This window comes from Epinephelus lanceolatus, chromosome 15 (assembly GCF_041903045.1).
Source record: "Epinephelus lanceolatus isolate andai-2023 chromosome 15, ASM4190304v1, whole genome shotgun sequence".
NCBI lineage: Eukaryota > Metazoa > Chordata > Actinopteri > Perciformes > Serranidae > Epinephelus > Epinephelus lanceolatus.
The window spans coordinates 6,206,813-6,231,206 of NC_135748.1; the positions used below are offsets into that span (position 1 = coordinate 6,206,813).

At 39.4% G+C, this 24,394-nt stretch overlaps 1 protein-coding gene across 1 annotated transcript in view; it reads right to left on the reverse strand.

Annotated features, from left to right (window-relative positions):
* Window positions 1-18,196: 18,196 nt before the first annotated feature.
* Window positions 18,197-24,394, reverse strand: part of syne3 (spectrin repeat containing, nuclear envelope family member 3) — a 72,528-nt gene continuing 66,330 nt past the window's right edge. Inside the window, exon 18 of the mRNA XM_033642581.2 lies at window positions 18,197-18,723. Within this exon, the coding sequence (XP_033498472.1) occupies window positions 18,541-18,723 (183 nt within the window). The 3' untranslated portion in view covers window positions 18,197-18,540. The remainder of the gene's footprint in view (window positions 18,724-24,394) is intronic.

Here is a 24,394-nt window from a genome sequence, read left to right on the forward strand (position 1 = left end):
TTATTTATAGGATAAAAAACTCAGACATTCGGAATGAGCTCAGAGTAGAGGCGCTACTCCTGCATGTTGAAAGTAAGGGGTTTGGACATCTGATCAGGATGCTCCCTGGGCATCTTATTTTGGAGGTTGCATGTCCAACTGGTAAGAAACTCATGGATAGACCCAGAACATGAGAGATTATATATGTCATCTGTCCTGGGAACACCTCGGGACAGACCTCAGATGCCTGGACTACCTTGCGTAGCTTGCTGCCACCATGACCAGGACTGGAAAATCGATGAGTGGAGAGATAGTTTACTACTTAATGTATAGAAATGATGCAGTCCTGAAATGCAGCATCTTTGTGAAGGCTTACAGCCTAGCAGCAGAATTTGAATTCTCCTCCATCCTCTTTTCATTTGGCTGTGACATGCAAATAAATGCTCGGAAGTTGTAAACATGGGAAGGGTTCTCTCACCTACAGTATATGATGTGAACGCAATATTACTGTTTAGCAATGTTACCATATTAGTGTAGCATGTTAGAATGCAAAAGTACAGCTGAGAATGTTTTTGTTTCACATGTAATTTATCATAAATAAAATATGAGAACAAAACAAAAAAAACAAACCTATCTGATTAGTGACCACATGCATTATTTACAATAACTGACTCGCTTATGAGTCACAGTTCTGAATAAACTTATCAACTTATCACATTCTCATAGTACTCAGTGAATGGTTTAACATTTCTGCAGTTTTGTCAGGAACATCATGCCATTTATTGCAGAACATTTGGCTGTGGCAGAGTTGACAGTGAAGACATAAACAGAAAGTGAGTTATAAATATTCATTGCACATCTATCTATCTATCTATCTATCTATCTATATCTAGAGAGATATATTATAGGGGACAAGCAAACTACAATTGCTGTTTTCTCTTCAGCTGTCAGTTAGTTATGTAACAGCATGTAGGTGGTGCAGTCTTAATACAGGTGTCACTAATCACAGTATCCTGAGGGGTATCTCCATCAGACCCAGAGACAAGGTTAATCCCTCACAGTTGAGAAAAAGGCTAACAGGACAGAGTCACTGCCTACAGGGAACACAGCCAACCAGGAGCAAGATGACACATGGCAGGGTAGGCTATAATTAACTGTATCTGGATCTGAGTCCAGGCATACTGTACATGTGGAATTGTGGGTAATGTCACAACAGTTTCTTGTTTAGATGCACCTTGAACTCTGTCTTTGCCCACAGAATTCCCTTAAAGCTCCACTAATCAATATTCTTTATGTAAATAATGGATTATAATGAATTGTCTGCAATTCCCATTACCTTTTAGAGTTTTTAAGTTTATTTTAGCTCATTGCTTTAGCCAGAACATTCTCATACATCCACTGTACATGACCTGTCTTGCATCAAACATCAGACAGACATTAGATTTGTTGGAGAACAGTTGATGACATAGAGCATTTAGCAATGAGTAATGTTGCTGTGTTGTTTGGGTGTGTAAATTGTTTTAGCTTGTTCCTGCTGCCACCAAATGGCCAAAAAATTAATGACTGCATTAAGTGAATAAGAACAAAACATGTTTACGCACTGAAAGACAGCAGTCAAGTTTCCATCTAAATCTGACTGAATTTTAACTGATTTTTCAGAAAATCTGCAAATGAAAATGTGAATGAATGTGTTTCAGTCCACTACTGCTATGTGAATAGTTGGTGGTTAATCTGGCTAATTCTTGAATTGGTGCCATTAAACCATGAAGAAATGTTCACAACGGGATGATGTCATTGAAAAAGAGCCAGTTGAAGCTCAAATGTAGGAATAACCACGTATGTAGAAAACATGATGGAAATGTGACATTTACTTTTGTTTCATGTATTAATATGTATTCTCATTACTCCACACAGACTGGATGTTGTATCTTCAGCAGAAATAAGAATGTTATTTAAGTGACATGCTTCATGTGCACTACATCATGATTTATTCACTAAGTTTGTTTCCATTGCATTCTGTTGCATTTTTGTATTTATTACTCAGCCCAGAGTAATTTTTTTTTTTTTTTTTTTTTTTAAGGTTGTGGCATTTACCTTTAGGTTGTTTTTATGCGTAAATTCAAAATGTGCATAAAGTGGATGCAAATGCACTTATATTCTGCTTATTCCTACTCGTCAGTGAAGATGTATGTTGAAGGTTTAAGAATTTCTTACTACACAATTGCGGTCACCATCTATATTGTAAAATGAAGCAGAATACAGTATACTACAGGAAATCTATATTAGTACCTGAAACCTGATTTCGGCAGCCGGGTCACCAGAAGAAAATGTTGGCATTGTACAATTCGTCATTTATGTGAGCTCACTTTGTCATCTGGAGGTGGAGGGAGGCGGTGAATCGTGTGTTACCTAGGCAAGACACCTTTCAAACTGCAGACCACTGAGACCAACAAACAACAAACTTGTTGTGATTCAGATTCAGACAGCTTTATTAATCCCACTTGGGGGCACTTTGTTTAAACAGCTTGCCCTGCACACATACTGTAACATACAGTAACATGTAAACACAAAAATAGTAATAAACAAAAATCAAACATAAAAAGTGTGACAAGGAGTTTAGTGGAATAAAGGCTGTTACAAAAAGGAATATCAAATTAACATTATTACACAGTTTGTGTTTGTTTTGTTACAAATGTCCCGTTCTGTCCATACAAAAGGAGCAAACCACGCGGTTGTGTAAGGTTGTGTTCCACGGCCGTATTTCAATAATTTATGTCATCCCAGAATAAATGTGATTTTGAATTAGGCCCTTCTGGATGAGATTATGTTAGTTCTGGTTTCCCTTTGGCTCTGTGTAGTTAAACTCCCAGCAGGTCTTGCAAAATTTTTAGAGATAAACTAAGGAGCTTACAACTCATTTGTCATACTGTAGAAGATGATGATGATCACACTCCTTCATTCAGAAACATTACATTTAATTTCAGAAACATTTGGTCAGTCCAGTAAAAACATTTACACACCTCTAATTGTTCCCAAATTAATTTATTTCTAAACAACTAGAAACATGACTGAAGGCTTTACTCTGAGACAGACATTGTTGACGCTAACTGCAAAATGTTTCATATTATAATGTGGGTTGATGTCTTGTAGACTATCAATTCTTTACAGCAGACTTTCAAATAAAAGTCCTACTGACAAGAATCACAACAAACCAACATCCAAAGCACAGAAACAAGTTCATCCAGTTTCAAAGAATTTGTTATTAATCACACACACACACACACACACACACACACACACACACACATCGACACATTGTCACATTGTCAAATTGTCAAATTTTTCCCCTTGCTATCACAACCATAGTGCCCATCTTCCTGTCCATCTGTTGTATGGCTGCCTGAATACAGAAGGCAGCCACCCACCCACCCACACACACACACACACACACACACACACACACACACACACACACACACACACACTACAGTCATCCTCAGTTTCACCCATCCCCATGCAGTGACACTACATGCAGTTAGAGGAAGGGCAAGTCAACACTTGACTGCACAAACACAAGGCTGATTCAGTTTGTCTTATCATGGAGCTAACCACAGTGAATCTCTGTAAGCCTTAAATTCTGCTCACTGAGAGTCCACATCTAAATCTGGAACATGCTCAAACTGTGTTGGCTGAAGATGGCATAGTGGGCACTGTAGGAGACCAGCTTGGAAATCAGCAATAATAATCAAGTGTGTTCTTACTTATTTACAACTAGCAGTACCTGTAAAGCCATGACATAATAATGTGATATGATCACTCTTATTCTCTTTTCATACAGCCTCGGTGTAATTTTGCATACCGTAGATGACAGGCTCAGGCTACTCATTTCACTGTCAAATCAGTATCAGCTCAGCTGCTATCTTCAGACTGTGTGTCCTGCAGGAGCTTTGACAGACAGCCTTATACAGCACATCAACAGCAGGTTCCTCATATTGGGTCGTACATGTTATCTATTTTACAGATTGTAAAACTCAAGGCACAGCGCACTGCCTTTTTTTTTTTTTTAATTGAATGCCACTAGTAAAACATCGCTTGGTATGTCTTTTTATTGTTGCCAGGCAACCAACCCATCACCTCTTTACCATAACCTTCCTGTGTAATCAATGTCCCATTTTTTTTCTCCACACTTATTAGTAGCTACTTCCTTAAATGGGCAGGCAGAGAGCAGGGCTCTAGCTCTGGTTAGGGGGGATCACAAGGAGTACCACCAGTTGGTCCAGGAGCTTCGCCCTGACGATGGCTGTTCCAAGTATATGCTTTCATGCCTGCTGTTTTCTGCGGCGATGGCTGCCATATAGCTCTAGGTATCCAGCAACCGCTACCACCAGTTTCTCCTCCATTGTTTACAAACTGTAAACTTGTTGTTGTGACCACCGCAGAAGGCCTGCCTCTCAAATCATCTGACTGGACAATGAGAAAGAAGCGGAGATGAGGTGGGGTGCTTTTCTGCTCTGAGTTGAAGTTTTTTCAGCTTGACTACATATATTTATGAAACTGAGTTGCACTTGAGATAATGCTCTAAATTTTTTTGGGTCTTCTCTCCATTTTTCTTGCCTGTTGCTGTTAAGGCAGCAGCAGTTGTAGAGTGGCTAGCTTCGTTAGCTTCACCTTCTGCACTTTCGTCAGTGGTTTCTGAGGTGGAAGGTGAGTCTCTTGCTTGAAAAGTTACAAAACAATTCCTGTGGCTCACAGGATTGTCCTTACACTTTGAATAATAATAAAGCTAATTGGCCAATCTGTGAAAAAAGGGTGCTGCTCTGTGTTTTAGCATTAGCTAGCTCATGTGATTCATGGGTAATAGTTAATTCATCGCTAATGTTGTGTACTGTAAATTTAATGGGTTTTATGAATAGGCCAATTTATCTCTGCTAATAATATGTTGGATCCACATTAATATGTATTTTCAGACATATTTTAATAAATATAAAATGAAATAAGATAAAATAAAACTTAAATTATCAAGCAATAATCTTTTCTCACCTTCTTCTTCTTTCCCCTTTTCCATGTAGGCCACATATATCCCATAACTTATTCATGCAATGCATACATGTAACCATGGTAACACATATGCATGTCAGTAAGGGTATTCTCTCTGATTAAAAAGTTGTTATAACTGCCATCATTGTATCCGACTCCATGTACTTGTCATACTGTTCATTAAGTCCATTAAAAAGTGTTTGACAGTTCCATAGTATTAAGCCCTGACTCATTATTGTACAAAATTCCTTCTATTCATCCTATCTCTATGTTAGTCATGACATTGATTTGCAGTCTAATAATAACCTCTTAATAATGCTTACAATCAGTTATTTGTCTATGAGCTCTTTGTGAAAACAATGAACATAAATATTAACACTTTAGAAGAATTAAAGTGATGCTGCAGAGACTTCTGTCAGTTACCTGAATTAGATTTCCCCACATGGGTTCTGATAATGCAATTATATTTGCTGTCCATGCAACGAGTTACCTATCAGTCGGTAGAACTTTATATTTACCCCTCTTGGTTCCTTTGCAAACAGGGACTGAACCAAAACTAAAATGCAACAATGCATAATTTTTTCCCTCTGGTGCGACCAAATGAACCGATCTACAAGTGTGCAAGCACCCTTAGTCATATTTGTTGTGCATATGTTTGTGTGCGTGTAACATCTAACATGTGGCGGTCTCATGCTGTTCCTGAACCCTCCAGTACATTCCTGAATTATTGGGTCCATACAGTCGTTTAGAGCTTCTGAGGTGGACTAACTTGTCTCTACCTCAAAACTTTGGAATAGTTTCCCTTCTGCTGTGAGATCACCTAATTCATCTGAAATTAAGACAAACTCCCTCTGCCTTTTTCTTGTTGCGTGATTCTGTTGTAAATGTTTTGTAAATTTTGTTGCTCCTGTGTTTGTTGCTAAGCTTCTATTTTGGTATTTCATTCTTTTTGTGAAGCACATTTTAATACTTCTAGAGACACACTGAGTTTTCAACTAACTCCAGTGTCCACAGCAATAATGTGCTAGAAAAAGCAAGAAGGTTTTAGTAGGGAGGCAGGAAGGGGCAGTAGATGTGTCAAAAACACACGACATTCACCCAGGAGACTGGTGTTTGTTTCCTATGTAAAGTCAATTAAAGTTTTAATAAGTGTAATGTAGTCGCTGGCGTACATCACGTGATGTCGTTGTCACGACATAGTTGTTAAGTTACTGTAAAAAAAGTAGTTATTTTAACCCAAACCATGATTGTTTTTCTAAACCTAAATGAGTCTTCTGTTAGAATGATTAGGTTCATTTTGTCTTCTTTTTAGGATTGTTCAATATTTTCTTATCTTCAGACAAAAAGGTGTAGGAGATCTTTCTTTTACCTGCTTGACAGTTTCGACTGTGACTCCATTCTTCCTCAGAAGTGTCATCCGACATGTTGCTGACATGTCATTTATCAGCTGGCTGGCCCAACAGACCTATCAGAATCTGTTCTTGCTTTTTCTACCACAGTATTGCTGTGGACACTGGAGTTAGTTGAAAACCCAGTGTGTCTCTAGAAGTGTTAAAATGTGGAGTTTTGTATCTTGAAAAAACATCACATCAACACAACCGTAAAGCCACATACAAAACTCTGTCAGCTGCTAGTACACCTGAAAGACAAAATAGAACCGGACAAAAAATGCAATGTAATATATGAAATACCATGCAAATCATGCAAGAAAACATAGATCGGAGAAACAGGAAGATCATTCAATACAAGGAAAAAAGAACATCAAAAAGGTTGCGAGAAAGAGACAGCGGGCGATTCACAAGGACACAAAAAGACAAAGCAGAACAGGAAAACTTGAAATCAGCCATCACAGATCACTGCAGAAGAAATAACCACATTATGGACTGGGACAAGGGCAAAATAATCACATCAGAAACCAATTAATTCAAAGGGATAAAAGAGGCAATCGAAATCAGGAAGCGGGCGAGAGGCACCATCAACCGGGACGAGGGGGCGTACACCCTCTCGCACACCTGGGATTCCCTCCTCCAGAGACCATCCAACGGCGGGGGCCAGCTGATAAATGACACGTCTGAGGAAGACTGCAGTCACAGTCGAAACTGTCAAGCAGGTAAAAGAAATATCTCCTACACTTTTTTGTCTGAAGATAAGAAAATATTGCATGAGTCTTTAGTTGCCTAAATTTAAAGTACTTTTGATGGTGAAATGAAATGTTTTCTATGAAGACCGGAGTTTATTTTGAAGCATATAATGAGCAGAAATTCACACTGAAACACTACAGGGTACCTAGAGCATCATAGTTTGAACAGGGGCCACTGACCAAGCTGCCATAGTTTGCGAGTTTGGAGACAGAACCTGTTGGTTATTTAAATAAATCTTTACTTTACCAACTAACTTATACCCCTGGCGCAAGAGCCCTCCAACCAGATGCAAAGGAGCTGTTGGTGCAGTAGAAAGGACATAATCCCTCATCGTCTTCCCACCGATTATTTTTAGGCAAGAATTTTGGTAAGAAGTGTGAAAAGTAAAGATAAGTGATGTAGTGATCTCCACATTATGCTAAGACTGGTAGAGCATACTGGGATGCGGGATGTTGTAGAGTGTGTGAATGCTGATTGATGGGCACTGTGTGTGTCTGAGTGAAGACACACACACACACACACACACATGTTAAGAGATGATGCATCATAAATGACAGACCTGCACTAAAAAAGATGCAACTCTATAATTCAAGAGCGATTACTTATGGCTGAATGATAAATCACATGCAGGAGCTGATTCAGAAAGAAGTGATGGCTTTTACCCATTTTTTAGCTCTATGACAGCATACACACAGAGCTCCAGCTAACTTATTATTTAAAAGTATTCTGCAGAAGCATACACAGCAGTACACCTCCAGATCTTCAGTATTTAGCCCACAGGATGTTCAGTTTATGCTGTAAATAATAAGGTATGTGTGTTTCACACAATGGGCCTAAAAACCTTCCCACAAATATCACGGCCAGACTTTCTGTGACCTGCTAATCCTAAAAGATTTTTATTATTGTAAATAGTTTATAATCCCCTGATGTTCTACATGCTGTTTTAGAGACAATAAAAAAGATAAAGTCAGGGAAGATAGAGCAAGAGAGGGGGATAAAACAAACATCTAGCCCATAGCATCAGCTTTAAGGTGTGTACAGACCAGGCACGTGCACAGACAGACCCCAGGTGGTGCTCGAGCACCTGCCCTTTTGCCCTCTGACTAAGAGCCCTTTTTTGCGAGAAATTTCTTTTTCTATTTCTTCTTCTACTTTATTTTTTTAAATGTGGCCCATGGCATCAAATCTCCATTAAAAGCATGTTGTAACACCTGACAACCGCATTTGAATTTAAATTCTGCCAGACCGCAAGAGCAGAAACCACGTCTCCCTGTGACCTGCCTTCATGGACAGCGAGGTAATGATAGTGTTTGTCCTAAGCCTCAATATTGTTTGTAACTGTTGTGAGATTAAACTACCATTAAAACATCTCATACAGCCAGTCTAATTTAGGCAATAACCCACTTATAAGCTTAACAACAAGTAAGCTAGTCTGACGCAAAATCACACCGTCTCCCTGCAACTATGTGGTTGGAGTTTTCTCAGAACCATATAAGAATGGTACAATTATGAGTTTTTATCTGGTGGAATTCACTTATATTTTAATGTACCATCAGCTTATAACCTAAACAAAGAAAAGTGTAAAATTTCCATAAAGGTAAGTGTTGCTTTGATACACCCCCAACATCTACGACGCAACGTATTTGGGTGGCTGTGGCTCAGAAGTAGAGCGGGTTGTTCACTAATTGAAAGATCAGCGGCTCGATCCCCGGCTCCATCGGTGTGTGAGTGTGTTAAAAACTGAGTAGCAGGTGGCACCTTGTCTGGTAGCCTTGGCCACCAGTGTGTGAATGTGTGTGTGAATGGGTGAATGTGACTCGTAGTGTAAAAGTGCTTTGAATGGTCAGATGACGAGAAAAGCACTATACATGTGCAGGTCCATTTACCATCCTGTTCTGCTTTTGCGTCCTAAGGCTGCCTGAAAGCAGCAGGGATAAGGAGCTGGCCTCTGATTTATTTTTTCCTTGTCCTGATGATCAGTACATCTGGGTGATGTTAGTATATGTTGGATATGTTTCTTTTCAGATCCCCTACAACTGCAGAGCAACACCGTCACACAGTCCTGTTCTTATACATAAGAACATAAGTGCTGTTGTAGCTGACCAGCACTGGGAACTGGCAGGTGGGTCTTCCCATCATTGGTGTATTAATTTGCACTCGTCATAGTGACTGACTTGCGTGCCATTCCGTTTGTTGTGCTAACCTTAATATTTGTTTATTGTGTTTTATATCTTAGGCTGAACAAATTGTGTCGTCCACAAAAAAAACATTCAGTTATCATACAGCCTGATTTATCGCAACATTAGTGTAATTTAATATTTTTATCTAACTAGAAAAGGTCATATTACTGACTTTAGCATTAAACAACAACAAACACCTGTTTCCCATGAGGAACTGATCAGGCTGTCTGTAGAACACAAACTATAAAATGCTTTCATTAACTGGCCATAAATTAAATAACTCTGTGGCTTGGTTATATGGTAAGATTTTTGTATAATTTCTTTTTTTCCCTAAATTCTTCTAAAACGCTGCAGATTGATGAGGACAGGAACGTTCTCTGATAGAGAGATGGTATTTTTGCTCCATGGATTTGGCAGAGTGTTAGCTCCAGATTGCAGCACAGCTCGGTGGGCCCGGCTGGGAAGGTGAAGTGAGAGCAGCGTAGGAGGCTGCACACACTTAGCGAGAACACACACACAGGCATGTAGATCAGATGATGACAACATAATAATGTCTCTGGAGAAAGTGAACTGCGGTTAAAGGAGATAGTACCACGATACATCAAAGAACAGGCTTAGTGTGTATTGTATAAGGTGTACTTCTGGGTCCACTTTTATAGTATACTATATATTTTGATGTTAAAGGATAAGGCTGATATTAAATCCCATAGATCCCATAAAAAGACCAAAACAAAAATGTCAGTCTCTCAGTGCTTTTCGGCAGCACCTACATTCACCGGTGGACTCTTCATGGTTATTTATAATCAATCTTTCCTCTTTCTAGCTGGACCTTGCTGTCGCCTTCTAAACCTTCCTGACTGGCTCTGACATATATCACAAGGAAAAGTTTGGACCAGCAAAGATTTTCCAAAATTTGTTTAATTTCACACCAATACTGGCTCTGAAAATGCATCATATCATGATGTGCATCCTATGTAATTGCAATGTCTGGTTTTTTTTTAAATAAAAAAAAAATGTTTTCAAGTCTTATAATGGTAGAAAAAGAGCCTAAAAAACCACCAAAACAGCCTGCAAAATCTTGGAGGGAACTGAAAAAGCTTGAATAAAGATGGAAGAAGTCCCTCTAGGCTGGGATGGAGAGGTGGTGGTTGGCTCAAACAATCACAGGACTTTCACGAGGAGACTGATGTTTGTTGCCTGAAGTCAATGCTGACTTCTTTTGACAATGTAGCATAGTATGCTAGAATGTGTAGCATACTACACTAGTGATATATGTGACATGACGTATGTGACATGACATATGTTGCATCACACAAAAACTGGACATTTTTCAGCTTTATTGCCCCGATTAAATCATTTGTTTGGAAAGGTATCAAATTTACAAAGTTACAGATACAGATATTAATCAAAGTTACATTACTTTAAGTAAATAAAATAGTTGCATTTACATTTTTAACAGGGTAACTGTTAATCCCTAACTTATTACATTTTAAAAGTAACCTTCCCAACACTGGATGTAATGGAGAGCAATAACATTAGGGACATGTTTGAAACTGTGACCATTAATTGAGCATAGCTTTAGTTCAGGCAGGACCCATGTCAAACTCAGCTCACATCCCAGCTACATCAGCTGATCTCGAACAGCCCAATCAACTGACGGATCAGCTGACTGATGGAAGGAGTCAGCTGATAGATCACCATTCCTTTCTATGCAACCAACTGGCAAATCTCATTCAGGGTGCCCTGTTTAAACTGCTCTGGCCTGCTGACTGTTGCTGCTTCCTCTGCAAGCCACACTGCAACCCGTCTCCACCCCAGCTCCTCCTTTTTATGCTGTGTCTGACTTACCAATGTCATTTCTATTTGGCATTGATGCTGGCTGAAAGGGCAGAAAGGTGTGCTCTCTTTGCCTTAGGGCTTTCTGCATAGGTATGTTGAAGAGCAGAGAGGTGTGCTATCTCTGGCCTTAGGCCTTCTGCATAGGCACGTGGAAGGGTGGAGAGGTGTGCTCTCTCCAACCTAGGCTTTCCGCATAGGCACGTGGAAGGGCAGAGATTTCCCAGAACAGAGCCATACTGCCATAAATAATACTGCAAATGACAATGAAGTTTTCTTTCGACTACAGTGGTCCTGACCGATGTACAGTAATATTTGTTGCCTTGGGGACGATCACTGGACTACATGTTGTTTTGAAAGTCATTAGAAATTGACCTGTTTGTTTTTGGTATGATACAGTGTTGTCCTGTGCTATTTGCATATATTCTAATTAGGTAATATGCATACAGTTTGCACAAAATTGGCCCCTCCCTTTGCATAGGAACCTCACTGCAAAAAAAAGATCATTTCACAAAGATCAGTGCTAAAAGCTACAGCAATTACAATGACATCATTACAGTCTTTAAAGAGTTGGTGGTAACTGAGGTGCATTTGTGAGTGGTGTCATGCCCAGACTTTTCAGTAATCAAATTCCTTGCTAGTTTAGAGGAATGCCTCTGCACCTCAGTCAGGACCTGCAGCTCAAGGTCTGAAAATTCAAGCTTTTGTTAGCCCCTTTCCCATTGTACAAAAAAAAAAAAAAAAAAGAAAGAAAAAACAAAAAAACTTAAACACCTGCTAACATCTTGCTTTTTAATGTAATGGGAAGGGGTACAGTCTGCATTCAATCCCAGGTCAAATGACTCTGCAGTAGTCCTGGGTATTTATTGGCTCCAGCTTGGATCGGCATTCATTAAAATACATCACACGGGTCAACATGATAATGTTAGTGCATTAATGGGTGAGACCAAAAAATAGCATTTGTCTCCACCCAGCAGCACTCAAAAATCAATCCAAATAAGTCTTCATGCACTGAGTTTGAAAGAACAACTGAATAAGTAACAGATATATAAAAAGAAGTAACCACAGCAAAGTTTCAGGCCTCCATTATGCTTTCTACTGTTTACTAAACTGTCTTCCAGCCTGTCTATGACGTTGAATGTGACACACCAAACCCACAGACCCACACACTGCAGAGCCATGTCTTTATTTTTAGCGGGTCTACCTTTGTTCTGCCTACTGGGTTCTTGGTGCACAGGCAACATTTACAAATCGCTGTCAGCTGCAAAATTTTGTGGGCATGTATGCACTGAAATAGTGTTATTGTAATATTTTTTTGTGAATCTGACCATGAGGCAGGGCAGACAGTGATTGCAAGTGATGTGCAATTCATAGTGCTATCACTGGCTGCAATCCATTCTTTTAGAATTCACTCATCAGTATTTATTTCATTGCTGTGTTCAGTGCAGATGTTTATATGGTTAAATGTTTGGCCTAGCTTGACACAGAAACAGGAAGTAGATGGAAACTAAGATATGATTCCAAAAGTGTCTTATCCTCTCATCTTGTGTGAAGGAGGTGGAAAACAGGAGCTGCACTGGTAACGATTAAGACAAAAAATCATATTCTTAAAATCTCAGAACAAAACACCCAAGAAACGATTCTAGCATACAATATTGAAATTGCATTTTTATTTCATCAGAATAATAATAATAAAAAAAAAACATTGGTTAAATACTCTTTTGAATAATATGACACCTTCTGTTTCAAAACATTAATAAAATAGAATTTTACAAAAGAAGCTTTTAGCTGTCAATCATTACTTGTATATTTTCAGAATGACTCGCTCAAGAGCAGAGCAGACACTGGCATTTTTGCATAACAAGTGTACTTAAACTATTCTTCTTCTGTATGTTTATCACTCATACTGTATGTAAAGGACCAGTTGTGCTCAGGAGATTCAAGTCATTTCATATGTTGCATAAGGTATCAATGGACACTATTTGAGCCAGGCATTGCATAGGCGTCTAAGCGATACATGCATAATAGAAGACAGAGACGGGCAGTGCAATAAGCAGCAGTACCATGGAGCCTAGTTATTGATTCAGTATACAATGCAGCATTAACACATGACAGGACTGAACTTTATATTGAACTTAGTTATATAAGAGTTATACAGTACACTGGCTGAGGGCTTCATAAAGCTACATTGAATAAATACAACTGGTTATGGCACTGAGCACAGCTGATTAACTGGATATCATACATAAAGCTTTAAGGCTGTGGCAGCTACATGTCTTCAATAATATGTGATGCTGCATGGAGCATATTTACACATTATAGTCATCGGCCAAATAAATCATGTTTTGTCATAAACACCAGTGAGGTTGGTAAAGTGTATGTGATATTAACTCCATGTTTAAACATAAATTTGAAAGTTTTGTGTTGTGAAAATGATTTGATTAGAATCCTGCAACCCAAACTATCAGATGTCACCATTATGTTTTCTTCACCTCTACCTTGTCCATAGTTTAGGATACACCTCCAAAACCAGTGTAAACAGTGCGAGCCAAAACTATGATTAAAAAAACACCTCTCAGCCAATCACAAAGTGTTATCCATGGCGGTGGTATGAATAAAGTGCCATAACTTGGCACAAAGAGCAGCAGATAGCAGTTCAATTGCCAGATGATGTCAGTGTCTACACAGATTGGGCTTTGACTGTATAAAGCTGTGTCCACATTATAGTAGAAAAACTATGCTCTTGTGCTGCACAGGACACTTTGCTCAGCAAAGGACTTGTGGTAGGAGCGGGGAGTCTGTGACAGTTAACTCACTAGCAAGAAGCAATATGAAGACGATATGCATTTGTTTTCAGCTACTTGCAATTTTTATAACTGACAATCTGTTCAAAATGCCAGGTTGGGTATGACATCACAGATGATAAAATGGAGTCTGTTCACACCTGGTGTTAACATACATCTTGGGTGATCCAGTCACAATTAGACAGCCCTTAATACAAGTTTAAATGACCACCAAGGCGCGTTGGGATCCAAACACTCCACCACTGACGTGGTCTGGAAATGCATTGGACCACATATCTTTTGTAGTGTAAACAGTCGATATGTTTACATGCACAGTTAATTCGAGCTACGGTTATAGCTTGACAAGGCCATTTAGGACTGCTGTCCTTGTCCCAGTATACAAGCACAGAGGGGAATCAATTTATTGACTGAAGTACGTTCAACCTCACTACAATAAGTGGCAATATGCCCCATTTGGACCTTTTTCTGGTGGACCTACTACATCACAGACCAAACAATCAACAAGCAAGTTAGCTGCTGTTGGCTAGCAGCAAACTTGTACCACGGTGGACAACTTTACAGCTCTGTACATTTCATCTGTCCAAAAATGCATGGATCTGGTTGGAGCTTTCGCCATGTTGTCACTGGTTTGTTCTTCTGTTACGTAATTAATGCTATTTGACTTGCGGGCCAAAGCATGGGGGAGAAACTGTTGAGCATATGCAGATCACCTCGGCCAGTTTGGGTCCAAATGACTGTATACATGCAGGAGTAATTTGACTCCCAATCGCATTATCTGTGTGTTAGTCTGATTTTGAGAAATTCCATTTAAAATGCTTTCAGTCGGACTAACACAATAAATCGATGTCATGTAAACATACTGACTGATTTTTGTGACAGCGCACTAACGCCATTTCACATTGAGTTGGACAAAGTGTTGCGTGACCGTCCATCATTTTGCCCTACAGAAAGAGATGTGTTGTATTCTGCTGACATCACTTGTGTGTGAGCAAGTGAGCATGCAGCAAGAGTTTGAAAGAGTAAACGGTGAATGAGGCCCCAGCCTCCAACACTATATCCAATTCTCTTTATACATCCATGGTGGTGACAGAAACGTGTCCCGACTGTCCACTTGTGATCGGATCTGAAGTCACCTGCTAGCCCGTCAGTGAGGCAGCAGAGACAGTTAATGAACACAGTGATAATTCAACAGTGCAGTTTGCAGCTAGGCTTTGTGTGCTGCACCTGAACGAGTTTGAATGAATAACATGTTAGTTCTCATGTGATCAAAATGTAATTTCTGAACAGCTCTAGCACAGACTTAAACAGCATTTTTGTTACATTACATCTTAATCTAAAGGATGATATATCACTCATAAAAGAAAAGCTATTTTTCGATAATAATGTGAACACAGCATAAAACACACAAGTTCTTTTTTTGTGCGGAAAGAACAGCACCTTCTTTCTTTCCTGTGCCATTGGAAAATCCAAAACATTTTACTGATGGCCATTAAAATACACAGTGTGGAGGCTGTCAGAAGGTTTCCATTTTGGGAGTTATACTTTTATGTCTAACCTGGGACAGTCACGATTTAGTGTCCTCACCTGTGCTCTTTCATTTCCAAATAAAACTGAATTTAACATCACATTAGAAACATGCTGGAGTACCTGTAAAGTTGTGGCAAAGAAAGACACTTGCTGTACAAGAAGATAACTTGATTTGGTCACTGTTGCCATAGCAACATAAGTCAATAACACACACAAACTCAGCCAAAATAGGGAAAGAAGCTGTGTATGAGGGTGTGTGGAGGTGTGTGGGTGTATTTTTAGGAGTGTGTGTGGTGTGAGAAGAGAGATAATGCAGGATAAAAAAGTGATTGCAGATTATTTTGGGTTTGCACACACAAAAAAGGGGGATTGCCAGGTTTACAACTTGGGCACTGGAACCAAGAGTACACTGTGGTCCAAGAGATTGTCGGGGGCCATAGCAGACGGCTCTCTAACTGTTGTCACTGGTGGTTTAGGCTGTGAAAAAGACTGATCACTGTATTCAAGCCAAAGTAGCACCTTCAGAAGAGAAATTAGGTTTAAACAGCTCTCATGAGATGCCTGTACAGTTAAAAAAAAAAAAACATGAACAGACCTACAGTATAACGATCATTCCTGCATCAGTAGTAGCAGATTATCTGTTATGTAATCAGTGCTAACAGGATCAAAATAAAGATTAAAAATAAAAAGCTTACATTCAAAAACACAAAAGATCTTTGATATGTACTGTTGAATATTCTACAGACAGAAACAACCTAAAAGGGAGCATTTTTGGTTCTTCAAAGTACATTCTGCAAATACTACACATATATTATGACTGTCCTTCTCAAACATAAACCAGAGCATTAAATGTGGTTTCCATTAGGAAATGTGTCACACTCTATGAAAGGAGAAGGGAGTGTAGGGAGGAGAGCTACATGAGTAGAGTGCCCTAACTCTAACCCTATCACAGACAGACAGCCCTTCATTGGATAACCGTTAATCAACTGTCATCAATCAATCATTCGTTCTTCATGTGTACCACTTCGACTAAATTGTTACTGGATCAGTCGACCGTGTGTGTGTGTGTCCACACTGTGAGCAACACGATCAACAACTCTTCAACAAAGTTTGGGGTATTTTCGAGTTGAATTCATTTAGAAATGTCTATCTGCCTCCCTCTGACTGTGCCGTTTGTCTTGTACATTTATTTGTAATGTATGCTGTTGTCCTAAAGTCTGAATCCACAACCGAGTGTTGAAGTTACACCAGAATGTCTGGGTCCTGTTCCCAAAGTAAGAAAACTATATTCAAAATCACACTGACATTTTGTTATTCCTAAAAATCTAGCTTTTGGAACACCACCCTGCTTGACAGTATGTCGTACAGGTCACTGCATTTGTGTAGACAGGGGTGTACTATTATTGATTTAATATTTCTGTGTTTGGCAGCATTTAAAGAACACCATTGCCCATGAGCCCATGACTGCTGTGTGTTAAGTGCCACAGTCACACAGGGATATATGACAATGGGCAAAGCAGAGTCCTGCATTGAGTCTGGTACACGCGGGTACCCGAAAAGTCAATATGATGATGGTGAAAATGTATGATGTCTCTGTTTAGGTCACTGCAGAGGGATTAGCATTAGCCAAGTTGCTCTCAGTATGAACACACAGTGACAGTCCTGGCTGATTTTGTAAAACTAAGAACACACAATATTTTTTGACATTAAATAATTAAAAGATTAAACATGATTTAAAAAACATATAAAGCTGCACCTTGTAGCTCTTTGCAATCTAGTTATTTAGCATTGCTACATATCATTAGCACAACATTGGCTGAAGCATTGCTTTATCTCAGGGAGTCTATGTTGGTTTTCTAAGCCTGACCACTGGAGGGTGGCACTAAAACTAGCAGCTGTTGCTTATGAGAGAGCTCAACAGTGTCATATCCGCTGTCATATCTGTTGTAGTCTTTGGTTTAGATCATCTGGCACATGACACACATTTGTATGGACCAACTGACTTTGGATAAGCATCTCTCAGCCCACTTACAGCATGACATCACTTTATATGACTACCAGTCAAATGACACCTTCTGAAAGAGTCTCTTTTTGTGTCTTGTCAAGTTTAATGTGTGGAAAATTATGTTTTTTTTGTTTCTTGACCAATGAGATTAGCTGGCGTATCACAGAAGCATCTGACATTTTAATATGATTTGTTGGTTTTGTGTCATAATGTTAAAGTTTCAATCATATGATGGTGTGCTATACTAATAGTTTCTTATTAAACAGGAACTATTTCTTGATATAACACACTGAGCAATTTTTTTTTTTCCATGATTGCAACAACTGGCTGCTGTAAAGTGACTTCTACCAAGCATCTCTAACAGGTTATATTGGTGATTATAAATGAGCAAAGTTATTTAAAGTTCAGATGAACATAATTTCATCTCCGTTAGATAAAAGCTGACTACCATATTTAAGATGTTAGAAACTCATGATGCTGATAGATTGCAGAAAAATGACTTTGGTTATAGGATGTATAAGCTTGTACAGAGCGCTTATAATACTGTGAAATATTTATAATGAGCGCTGGACTTGTAGTCCTACAGGACTTTATTCTTCATGATAGTTGTTTGATAGTTAAAAGATCATGATTTTTAACAGCAAAGAATCATGGGCTGTGAGGTTCTGAATGTGTAGAAGCATCAGAGAATTGTGGGATTTGTTGTTTACAGATGTGCGTGCTACTCTCAGTTGTGTTTCCTTCACAGATTGTGGTCCATAGTAGAGGTGATATTAAAGGAGGAAAATTGTGTCACTGATTCACTGGTGTTAGCAAAGCTATTAGTTAGATGAGTCATTTTTAAAATGAGTATTAGATTTGTTGCAAAGCCTTTAGATTAAACTGAAGGTTGTGGTCCTGCTTTTGGTTTGTTACAGTCATGATGATCGGAGGTCAGAGGTCAACATTCCTACATAAGCCAAGGCCCATTATAGCATCATAAGCTGCAGTAGAGAGTGAGATGTAACATTACTCTATCCAAAGGTGTTTTCCTATGTGGGTGGGGGTCCGTCGTATCGCAGCATGATGTTGAAGGACCGGGCGAAGTTGTTGGAGAGGGAGCAGCTGTTGCCTTCATCCATGAGGGGCAGCAGGAAGGCCAGGAGCAGCAGAGCCAGGAGGAGGAGCCACAGAGGAAGGGCATACCGACACACACGCTGACACAAGCCGGGCTTCTGTAAGGACAGCAGCAACACAAAAACACATTAACGCACATACATGTACAGTATGTAATGAAGGTTTTACCATTAAAAACAATATGGTGTTTCATTTGTGCAGCGACATACACAGCAGACAGCTGATACATGACTGTCTCTCTGTGATAGTAGGTTGCTCCGACTTAGTGCTAATGTTGCCGGAATTTCTAACTTCAATACAACACCTTGGAAAACAGATATTCCATATAATGTTTTAAATTAGGGGAAACTTTGACATTGAGGGCATAAAATTATTTCATCAATTAAAAGATAAGTATACAAAGACTTCAACATGATTAATGATGAATAGCGAGAGAGCAAGAGAGTGCAGCAGGTGCTGGTGTATCGATACCAAGCAGCAACCTTCAGGGCTGAAAAATGAAGCCAACTCTGAGGTGCCAAAAACTCCAGTTCCTTGAACGGCCACTTGAGTGCTCCAGGAATGAGTCCTCAAATTTGGCAATGAGTTAGCATTTTTGCACCCCTGGTTCCCTTGTCTCTAAATACGTTTTTGGTTAGATGCCTGAAATAAGATCTGTGGTTTACACAAGTGTAAGAGACTTTCCCAATTTGTTCTACAACATAAAATACCTTAAAACTTCAAGTAGTAGCCCAGGCTATTATTTGCTTCCATCACTGAAATCAACAGGCCTATAAGGCCTTTAACTCTTTTGACACAAAGCTGTTGCTCAGCAAGGCTCAGGAAATACAATCGAACTGTGTATTATATAAAAATTAGGGTTCAGATAATATATCAATTAATAATCATTCATTTGGTCTAGCTCCGACAGACAGCCCATCAGAGAGAGAGTGAGTTACGGCACTTGAGGATTACAACACAACCCCACCTTATCCTGTTAAAACAATACTCACAACTTGGATTCATTTTTATGAAAAACATTTTTTATTCTTTTGATCTGGGGACCCTTATGGACTACTGGAGTACAAATAACTTACAGGTACAGGGTAATCGAGGAATGGACACAATTTGAGGTAGCCAACAACACGGTTTTCTACATCCAAAGAACTTCTATAAAAATTAACTGCTTGGCAACCAGACCAGGCATCTAATTAAGACAGGCGTTTATTGTATGTAAAAGAGACTGGGCGTTTAACTGGGACTAGGCTTTTAATTAAAGTTTTATGGTATGTCAGTAAATACCCCACTCAAGAATTTTAAAGCCTTTAGGTGTCTTAAAAAAGGCAGCTGCTAATAAGTGGCTTGAAGAGACTACAGAACGTCATCATACCGAACATGGCTTTACAGCATCATTGTGGTGGCAATGTTAATTCATGCGATCGTAGTGTATAGGTTTTTACTTTTTTACTTTTTACTTCTATTGATTGCATTTGCACTTCAAATATCATAAAAGCGGTATTCATTTTGAAGATTATTTTCCTGAACAAAACATGTAAGCATCATTAACTTTTGTTTGCCACAAAGCTTATTTTTTGCAATAATCCAAAATGAAAAATCCATATTGGCTTTTTGTCGAGGGAACCAGGACGACGCATAAGGTGTGGCCTCATTTAGCAACAGCTGGGTGCCGTCTGTTGACTCTTGGGAGTTGGATATTCAATTTTACCAGTTGGTTTCAGTTTTGTTTCAGTGTTTTTATAGCCTGTTCATCACTGGTGGATATTAGCATTAGAATAAGCATTATCACAGTTAATAATAGCTGTACAGTAAATGAACTGACCTAACCAAGCTAGCAGCTAGTGTTAGTATTATCTCCACCCTATCGTCCAAATATGGTCACTTCTGGCTCGAAAAATCCAAGATGGCGACAGCCAAAATGCTGAACTTGAGGCTTCTAAATGGGAGTCCACAACAATGGGTGATGTCCCCGTAGCGATGTCCATCATTTTATACAGTCTATGATAATATTGTGTGAAAAAAAACGGTGTCAGCCTGGGAACTATTAGTATCGGACTGTATGGTACTGTACTGTATAGCTTTGTACTTTGAACAGACAGGGTTTCAGTTTTCTGGCCTTTGTCTTGGGCTTTCCTCCACCTCACTGACTCCACCAATTGTATTTCTGACCCTCAATCCACCTGTGGAAATTTCAGCAATTGTACAGATTGACATGCACATGTGCACTTTTCTGTGAGCTGGCATTTTGTTTTATTTTCTGCTTTTTTGTAATGTCTGTTTTGTTTTTGTGTTGTAAAAAGGGTTACATTTCTTAATTAAAATATATATAAAAAGAATATGGCGTAAATGACTGAGAAGCTTAACAAATGTAAGTCCATAGAGCACAGTGAGTGTCTTTAAAATCTCTGTCCTCTTCATACTGTTACAGACCAACTGGACAGATTGTGATGGATTTGTTATGATATAAATTTCTACTTATGTAATCATAAGATTACTTTGAGGCAGGCTCATCCAGTCCACTAATAAAAGAGAGATGGATGCAACTTGATGGAACAGAGAAAGTCTTCTTTGATGACACGAATTATAAATCATTTCAGTGTATTTGGTGCAAAAAGGAAAATGAAAGGAAACTGCATCACAAGCTCAGCACTCTGGGAGCGCCAAGTCGTTTTAGATTGACTTCATCATTCATTAACTCATTTAAACTTTATTTAGTTTAAGGGACCATGTTCCATATTAAATATAAATGTTGTAATTTAATGCATCTTATCAGATTTAGCTTGCAACATGTTTAACTCATCACTTTCATCATACTAAGATTGCTACCAGATGCTTGTAAAATATGCAAGTGGTTGCTAGATTTTCGTCTCTCACAAGCCAAAAGAACAATGGTAATCTATTAAGTGGCTGGTATTTTGGAATCAAACAGCCACAGTGGCAGATGGACCAAAAAGTTCGTTTCCAACATTTCCCTGTTAAACTGCTGAGATAAAGGCTTACCATAATAATCATAACACTGGTGGGGCCTTCATTTGCCCAAATGGCAGAAAGAGCAAGCCTTTAAATTCTACATGTCCTTGTTTTTATAAGTGCATAATATCATGATGTGATGAGAAGCCTCCCTGTTCTCTGATCCGCTCATGCTTTAACAATCAAAATGTTCTTACTGTTAATTGAACACTTGTGTTTGTCACTTAACAGTCATACTATATGAGCTCAAGTTGGAATAAAATAATGAAAAGCAAATGTAATTATCACACATTTTGAATATGTACTGTATTATGGTCAAGTAACATTCTAAAACATTCCTGTTTTAGTCACCTGCAAAATGAACATTTGTATTTCAAACACTGACAGCAAGTTATGTTGAATTTGTGAAGAAAACTTTGTTTTTCTTGCATGCCCCTACGGTGAATAAAGAATCCAAAAAAAAAAAAAAAACCCTATCCCAGCTGACATTGGGCGACAGGCAGGGTACACCCTGGACAGGTCGCCAGACTATCACAGGGCTGACATGTAGAGACAGACAACCATTCACACTCACATTCACACCTACGGCCAATTTAGAGTCACCAATTAGCTGGAGTACCTGGAGAAAACCCACACTGACACGGGGACAACATGCGCACAGAAGGGCTCCCTCCTGGGATTGAACCAGGAACAATCTTGCTGTGAGGCGACAGTGCTAACCACTGCACCATCTTGCAAATTCTTTTGATTTGTTGTGAAATTTTGAAATCTGTGTAATTCTGGATAAACAAAAACAATCTTGTGGTGGTTTTGTGATTATTTACTTGCTCTGAAACTCTGAAAACATATCTAAAAATGTAAGTATAGGAAATGTGATGAATCCAGAGATGAAAGCAGAAGCGGTTCACCCACACAGTCAGAAACATCCTGTACCACAGTAAAGTGATTCAGCTCAGGCCTCTGCACTCTTTCTCATTTCTCTCAGACTTGTTATTCAGTGAATCATGTTTGCCGCCTACGTTCATCTTTCACCCTCTGAACACTGCGTCAAGCCTTGCTGAAATCACTCTGTGGTAAGCAAAACAGTTGCCTGCAAAGACAGGATTCACAGAGGTCCAGCCTCAAACACTTATCCATGGGGAACTCTTAAAGGTGTTTTTGTGTACAATTGTTCTGTGAATATCATTTGCTAAAACTCATGTAGTTATAATAGAAAGGACCTACTGTAGTGACCTCATACACCAGTGTGGGAAAAATACTATTTTGCATTATGATTGGATCACCTTAGAAGTAAACTCTGCCATATGACTTACTGCCACTATGAACTATGAATAATTGCAGGGACCTATGTTTTGCTAAAATGTACTATATGCTCTGGAATGTACAGTTTCAACATGTATTGAACAGTCGATGCAGATTTTATAGCATGGCCTGTATGAATACCTGATCCTGATTGGCTGCAGGGTGTCCATTAATTTCTGGTGATGGACACCACCTAAGCTCAGCTGTAACTGTCTCTTCACTGTTCTAAATTAAATCTCTGTCTAGCATCAGCCTGTATCTAAAATGAGTAACCATAGCAACAGGAACACAGTCAAACTTCTGTTTACAATTTATTTCCAACACTGCGTGTAGTCCTTCACTGCCTCAGCTTCTGAACACCACAGGATGGAGGCTGTAACACACAAGCTGCAACAAGTGCACTGGCCCTCTGAACTTATGGACGCTTTGGATTACATCGTGTTCGCTATTCATCTGCAACTTCAGGGTTTGAGTTTTGAGGCTTTTTGCAAAATGTCGTGTCAGTTTGAAAGCTCGTGCTGCCGGAGCCGCAAAACTTAACAGTCATCGTGTTTAAGCAAGCTGTAACCTCCGAGGCTAAAAAAAATGAAGCCAATGTGGAAGTGTCAAAAACTGCAGTTTATCAAAAGGCAATGTAATGTATGGAGCAAATAAAGAAGAAGAAAAGAAAACAACAGCAGCAGCAGCCGTGCCCACACTCAGATCAGACGAGAGAGAGACTGAAGACAGGCAGGAGGGAGCTTTTGACAGAGACACATACACCAGGCCCAGGTGTGGCTCATCAGGCTGATGACCCTCCGCCCTGCTTCCTGCAAGAGAAAGAACAGCAGCAAACAGGCAGGGACAGCTAGTGGAGTGGAGGGGTCGTCACAGCAGTCACGTTTCACTGTCTCATCATTACTGTTGTCTTACTGTTTACCTCGGCAGGCGCAGGCATAAACGGATGTAACCTGTCCTCCTGCTGCAGTTCGTGGGGGTGACAGAGAGCCGCACATGCACTTTAATAAAACACGCGTGCAAATTTATAAAATGTGCACGCAATTCAGAAAGCATGCATGTGTTTTAAAAAAAAAAATAACACATGCATGTCACCTCCCAGTCTCCATATAATACCCCTATCTCCACATTACAACTTTAAGCTTATGAATGCACTGAATTCAGAGGAGCACACGAATGCACCATTGGCCTTGGCTGGCAGAGGTCTGGACAAAGTCCAATTCAATCGCTTCTTGCTCACTCACCATAGCAGACAGCATGTGCAAATGAAAAAAGTTGGGGATTCTGGGGCACTTGGACATTTTGCAGGCTGACCTTGTGCATACTGGACACTAAAAAGAGATGTTCAAAAAAATTGGTTCATTTCGCCCATCACTACTTCAGACTGTGGTTGACGGTAACGGCACACATGATGTATCATATGTTCCTGAAAATCTTGATATTGATTTGGGGCAATGACATGGCTGTATAGCTAGCCAGTCTTATTGTTAAACATACTGTCAA